Source organism: Piliocolobus tephrosceles, chromosome X, assembly GCF_002776525.5.
Source record: "Piliocolobus tephrosceles isolate RC106 chromosome X, ASM277652v3, whole genome shotgun sequence".
NCBI classification, from domain to species: domain Eukaryota; kingdom Metazoa; phylum Chordata; class Mammalia; order Primates; family Cercopithecidae; genus Piliocolobus; species Piliocolobus tephrosceles.
In genome coordinates this window covers 75,427,853-75,433,852 of record NC_045455.1, presented here as the reverse complement: position 1 = coordinate 75,433,852, position 6,000 = coordinate 75,427,853, and the positions used below count along the sequence as shown (strand labels likewise).

The 6,000-nt window shown below is 41.4% G+C and overlaps 1 protein-coding gene across 2 annotated transcripts in view; it reads right to left on the bottom strand.

Annotated features, from left to right (window-relative positions):
- Nucleotides 1-2,133: 2,133 nt before the first annotated feature.
- MTRF1 (mitochondrial translation release factor 1) overlaps nt 2,134-6,000 on the bottom strand; it is a 48,179-nt gene continuing 44,312 nt past the window's right edge. For both annotated transcript variants that reach the window (XM_023208904.3, XM_023208905.3), the window contains one exon: nt 2,134-2,390. In XM_023208904.3, the coding sequence (XP_023064672.2) occupies nt 2,280-2,390 (111 nt within the window). In that variant the 3' untranslated portion in view covers nt 2,134-2,279. The remainder of the gene's footprint in view (nt 2,391-6,000) is intronic.

Here is a 6,000-nt window from a genome sequence, read left to right as displayed (position 1 = left end):
TGTAATCCCAGCTACTTGGGAGGCTGAGGCAGAGAATTTTTTTCTTTTTTTTTTTTGAGACGGAGTCTTGCTCTGTCTCTCAGGCTGGAGTACAGTGGTGTGATCTTGGCTCACTGCAACCTCTGCCTCCCAGGTTCAAGTGATTCTCCTGCCTCAGCCTCCCTAGTAGCTGGGACTACAGGTGTGTGCCGCCACGCCCGGCTGACTTTTTGTATTTTTTTTTTTAGTAGAGATGGGGTTTCTTCTGTTAGCCGGGATAGTCTCGATCTCCTGACTTCGTGAGCCACCCGCCTCAGCCTCCCAAAAGTGCTGGGATTACAGGTGTGAGCCACTGTGCCTGGTGCAGAGAATTTCTTAAACCTGGGAGGCGGAGGTTGCAGTGAGCCGAGATCGTGCCACTGCCCTCCAGCCTGGGCGACAGAGCGAGACTCCATCTCAAAAATAAATAAATTATTTATTTATTTTAGACTTTTCATTATGCTTGAATATTTTCAAAATAAAAATTAGGGGAAACATTTCTCTCTAATGTGTACATCCAAACAATTCCACTGGCCTTAAAACTCTAGTCTTTCTTGGCATATAAATTCTTCTCTAAGGGGTATCTAAAATAATAATTCCTCTCTTTTTATTTTTTTTTTTTTAATTTTTTGAGATGGAGTCTTGGTCTGTTGCCCAGGCAGGAGTGCAATGGCACGATTTCAGCTCACTGCAACCTCTGCCTCCTGGGTTCAAGTGATTCTCCTGCTTCAGCCTCCTGATTAGCTGGGATTACAGGCACCTGCCACCATGCCTAGCTAATTTTTGTATTTTTGTATAGATGGGGTTTCACCATACTGACTAGGCTGGTCTTGAACTCCTGACCTCAGGTGATCTACCTGTCTCCCTCCCAAAGTGCTGGGATTACAGGCATGAGCCACCATGCCCAGCCATTACTCTCTTTTTAACTTGAAACTTCTTCGGAGCAATTACTAAATACATCATGCCACTTTGTATTAGTTGGTGATTTACATGTTTAAATCCTTCAGTGAACTGCAAGCTCTTTAACATAAGGACTGGGTTTTATATAATACTGCACAAAACTGATCTCAGTGTATTACTCATATTACACCACGTCTGTTGATGCTCATTAAGTTAAGCCAGCAAACAGTAACATTTTTACTCCAGCTTGCCAGGAGTAAAAAAAAAAAAAAAAAAGAAATGGAAGTCAAGCAGAGAGTCTATTTAAAATATCAGCTTATTGTTTATATAGTGTGGAACTCATACAGCAATCAAAGAGCTTTACAGTCTGCACCTAGATGCTCATTGCTATTGAGTGACTCATATTCTTCATAATTTTTATTTAAAAGTTGAAGTCGGCCGGGCGTGGTGGCTCAAGCCTGTAATCCCAGCACTTTGGCAGGCCCAGACGGGCGGATCACGAAGTCAGGAGATTGAGACCATCCTGGCTAACACGGTGAAACCCCGTCTCTACCAAAAATACGAAAAAAAAAAACTAGCCGGACGAGGTGGCGGGCGCCTGTAGTCCCAGCTACTAGGGAGGCTGAGGCAGGAGAATGGCGTAAACCCGGGAGGCGGAGCTTGCAGTGAGCCGAGATCGCGCTACTGCACTCCAGCCTGGGCGACAGAGCGAGACTACGTCCCAAAAAAAAAAAAAAAAAGTTGCAGTCTAAGTCTTAACTTTAACATGATTAACAGTATTATGTTTTTTCTTTATGTTTTGAATTTTTTTGTAGACATGGGGTCTATTTTGCCCAGGCTAGTATCAAATTCTTGCCTCAAGAAATCTTCCCCTTTTGGCCCTTCAAAGCGCTGGGATTACAGGCATAAGCAACCACTGTAGGCCAAAGTACGTTGTCTTTAAAATAAAAGGTTTATAAGTAAGCCTGTCATTCATATTTCACTAAATTTTACCATATTTTCCTGAAGTAGTAGATGAAAAATATATTTAAATTAATTCATAGATGGCAGGGGAAAAAAGGCATATAAAGAGAACAAGTGACCTGTCCTAAATCACACAATCAATTCTCAATACTTTCTCTTTTCAGTGATGCATGCTTATTTTCTACTTGATGAGTTGGATTGTACTTTACAGGAAACCTAAAATAAATCCTTAGGTTAGGAAATGTGACTTCAATTCATTAAAAAACATATATTTATGTGTAATGTGTTCTTATAGCTGTAATTTACAAGTATTCATAAAGATTTCCAAACCTCAGTCTGCCTCTTGATATAGGTCCATTTCATTTATATAATCATAAATAATAATAAGTCAGTATTTATTATGCTGATTTAAGGTGTTCATCCAAAAGTTCAACAATGGCTTCTTCATCTGCTGATTGAAGCAGTCTCTGAATTAGCTGATCCAGGCCCTTCCCACCACACAAAAATTCCTGGTAAAAGAGAGAGCTATTATGAAACCTGGTAAAAGAGAGAGCTATTAAGAGAGAGGTATTATGATGATTAGAAATATAAGCAAAGACTTCAGTGTTTATTTCATTTCTTTTTTTGTTGTTGCTGTTGAGACGGAGTCTCGCTCTGTAGCCCGGGCTGGAGTGCAGTGGCCGGATCTCAGCTCACTGCAAGCTCCGCCTCCCGGGTTTACACCGTTCTCCTGCCTCAGCCTCCTGAGTAACTGGGACTACAGGCGCCCGCCACATCGCCCGGCTAGTTTTTTTGTATTTTTTTAGTAGAGACGGGGTTTCACCGTGTTAGCCAGGATGGTCTCGATCTCCTGACCTCGTGATCCACCCGTCTCGGCCTCCCACAGTGCTGGGATTACAGGCTTGAGCCACCGCGCCCGGCCGTTTATTTCATTTCTTTGCAGTCATTATTTAATAACAATAAAGCACTACTGATGTCCTACAATACAATGAACACAATTGCTGACTTGGGAAGATCCCCACTCTGTAGAAGAATTCAGTTAGCATTTTATTTTACAATAAATCTTCTGAGATTTGGATTTTCCTAACAACTCCAGAGACAACAAAACAAAGATATCTAGATGGACTTTTGAAATTGACCACCTCCCTCCCTTTAAAATTCCATTGATTGGCTTTTATGACACCACCATTCTAGGCTCTCAAACCATCTTCGGGAGAATAGGTTTGCTGAATTCTTTCTCTTATTGTACCCTAAAAACAATTGCTTTTATTCTTGTCCTGAAAATTCTACCCTTTTCACTCACATTATGTTATTTCCCAAAGGAAAAAGACTGAAAGGTCTCAATTCCACAAGCATTTTGTTCCACAAGCATTTTGTGCACTAATGCGCACACTGCTCCTTGCCAGCTCCTCTGGGGAGGCTGAGAGGAAACCTCCCCTGACCATTCCAGCTTACCCTTCGGCTAATCCTCTAAGTTTAGATTATTTCATCTGTAAGTGGTTTATGACAGTTTTTTATTTTTAAACCAAAAACATGGTGATCTAGAAGTTCTGTGTAACTGAAAAATATTTTTGTTGAAATATTGAGGGGTGAAGTGTCTTTGAGGTCTGCAGTTTGCTTAGAGCAACATGGGTTTATAGAGACAGAGATGGTGGGGGCAAGAGAAGGAAAAACACAGTAAAATATTAACAACTGCTGAATCTAGGTATAGTCTGTATTGTGTTGACTGACCTAATCTTTTTTTTTTGAGACCAGCTCTTGCTGTGTCGCCTAGGCTGGAGTGTTGTGGTGTGATCTCGGCTCACTGAAACCTCTGCCTCCTGGGCTCAAGTAATCCTCCCACCTTAGCTTCCTGGGTAGCTGGGACTACAGGCACATGCTACACACCCAGCTAAATTTTTTTTTTTTTTTTTTGTATTTTTTGTAGAGAGAGGATTTTGCCATGTTGCCTAGGATGGTCTCCTGAGTTCAAGCGATCCTCCCACCTCTGCCTCTCAAAGTGCTGGGATTGCAGGTGTGAGCCACTGTGCCCAGCTGACCCAATCTTTAAACATTATGTAAACTTGAAAAATTTTGAAATAAAAAGTTGAGAAAAAAAATTTTCATGTTTACCACTAAATAACTCCACTGGGTGAAAACTGTTTTCAGTTGACTTCCCTGAAGTCTTCTCTACAGTTCTCTGAAAAATGACTAAATTAATGACTTCAAGAACTTTTCCTGTATAACAGAAATTCTGTGTAGTAAAGCTGTTGGGATTAATGAATTTGTACATTGCCATTTTAGAAATGCTTGGAATTTAGACTCTGGCTTTAATGAAAATACTTTAATGTTGGCATCTGGAACACAAAACATTTAAAGTTTTGATACAGTTATGAACTAAACTTATAGTTAAGTCTTTCCTGAATGGTCTTAAAGTTGAACTTTAGGTAAGTGTAGACACATATCTCTCAAATTAAGGTAAAGAATATATCTTACTATTTCTGTATTCCCCAGAGTACTAGCACATAGTAAAACCTCAAACACTCTGAAATTAAACAGAAAGCAAAAGCATTATGATATAACTTTAAAATTAAGGTTTATATCATTTTCAGCATAATATGAAATTGCTTTTAAAATCAGTGTGACTAGGCCAGGCACAGTGGTTCATGCCTGTAATCCCAGCACTTTGCGAGGCTGACGCTGGCAGATCACCTGAGGTCAGGAGATTGAGACCAGCCTGGCCAACATGGTGAAACCCCGTCTCTATGAAAAATACAAAAATTAGCCAGGCATGGTGGTGGGTGCCTATAGTCCCAGCTACTCAGGAGGCTGAGGCCAGAGAATTGTTTGAACCCGGGAAGCAGAGGTTGCAGTGAGCAGAGATCGCACCACTGCACTCCAGCCTGGGTGACGGATCAAGACTCCATCTTAAAAAGAAAAAAGAAAAAAAAGTGTACCTGGTGCTCAATTACAGTATTGCCAAGGTAATCATCTTTGGAACTGATGTAAAAAGGATTATCCCTCTACTGAGAGTCAAACACATTAGATTCAACTGGATTAACCAGAGTGCAAGAGATACAAAGGTCAAAGATGAATGAGTCATAGTTCCTAACTTTCAGAGGCTAAGTAGAACAGCTAGACAAATACATGAGCATCACAAAACAATACAAGAAATTAAAAAATGAAGGAGAAGAAAGGAAGGATTGTAAGGAGCCATGAATTTTGACAGGAAGGTGGCATCAGGGAAAGATTCAGGAAGCCAGAAAGTTTTGAATTTGGTTTTACAAAGAGAATAGTATTTTCCCGAATAGAAATGAGCAGGGCATTTCCATCAAAAGAATGAGTATTAGAGGCTGGGCGTGGTGGCTCATGCCTCTAATCCCAGCACTTTGGGAGGCCGAGGCAGGCGTATCACCTGAGGTTGGGAGTTCAAGACCAGCCTGACCAACATACAGAAACCCCATTTCTACTAAAAATACAAAATTAGCCAGGCATGGTGGTGCATGCCTGTAATCCCAGCTATTTGGGAGGCTGAGGCAGGAGAATCGCTTGCACCCGGGAGGTGGAGGTTGCAGTGAGCTGAGATCACACCACTGCACTCTAGCCTAGGCAACAAGAGGGAAACTGTCTCAAAAAAAAAAAAAAAAAAAAAAAAGAATGAGTATTAGGACAGGAAAACTGCTGGGCGTGGTGGCTCAGCCTGTAAACCCAGCACTTTCGGAGGCCAAGGCGGGTGGATCACTTAAGGCCAGGAGTTCGAGACTAGAATGGCCAACATGGTGAAACTCCTTCTCTACTAAAAACACAGAAAAATTAGCCAGGCATGGTGATACACACCTGTAATCCCAGCTACTCAGGAGGCTGAGGCAGGAGAATCGCTTGAACCCAGGAAGCAGAGGCTGCAGAGATTGCACCACTGCACTCCAGCCTGGGCAACAGAGTGACAATCTGTCGCAAAAACAAACAAACAAACAAAACAGGAACACAAAGTACATTTAAATCTCTAAGGCCAGGGGAAATTTCCAGTGTAACTGGAATATAGAGCAGGAGTTAAGGCTGATGTGAACAAATCTGCATAAGGACACTGAGAAACAGAATAAAACTGTGAAACAATACATTATATGGTAGTCTATGCTTATT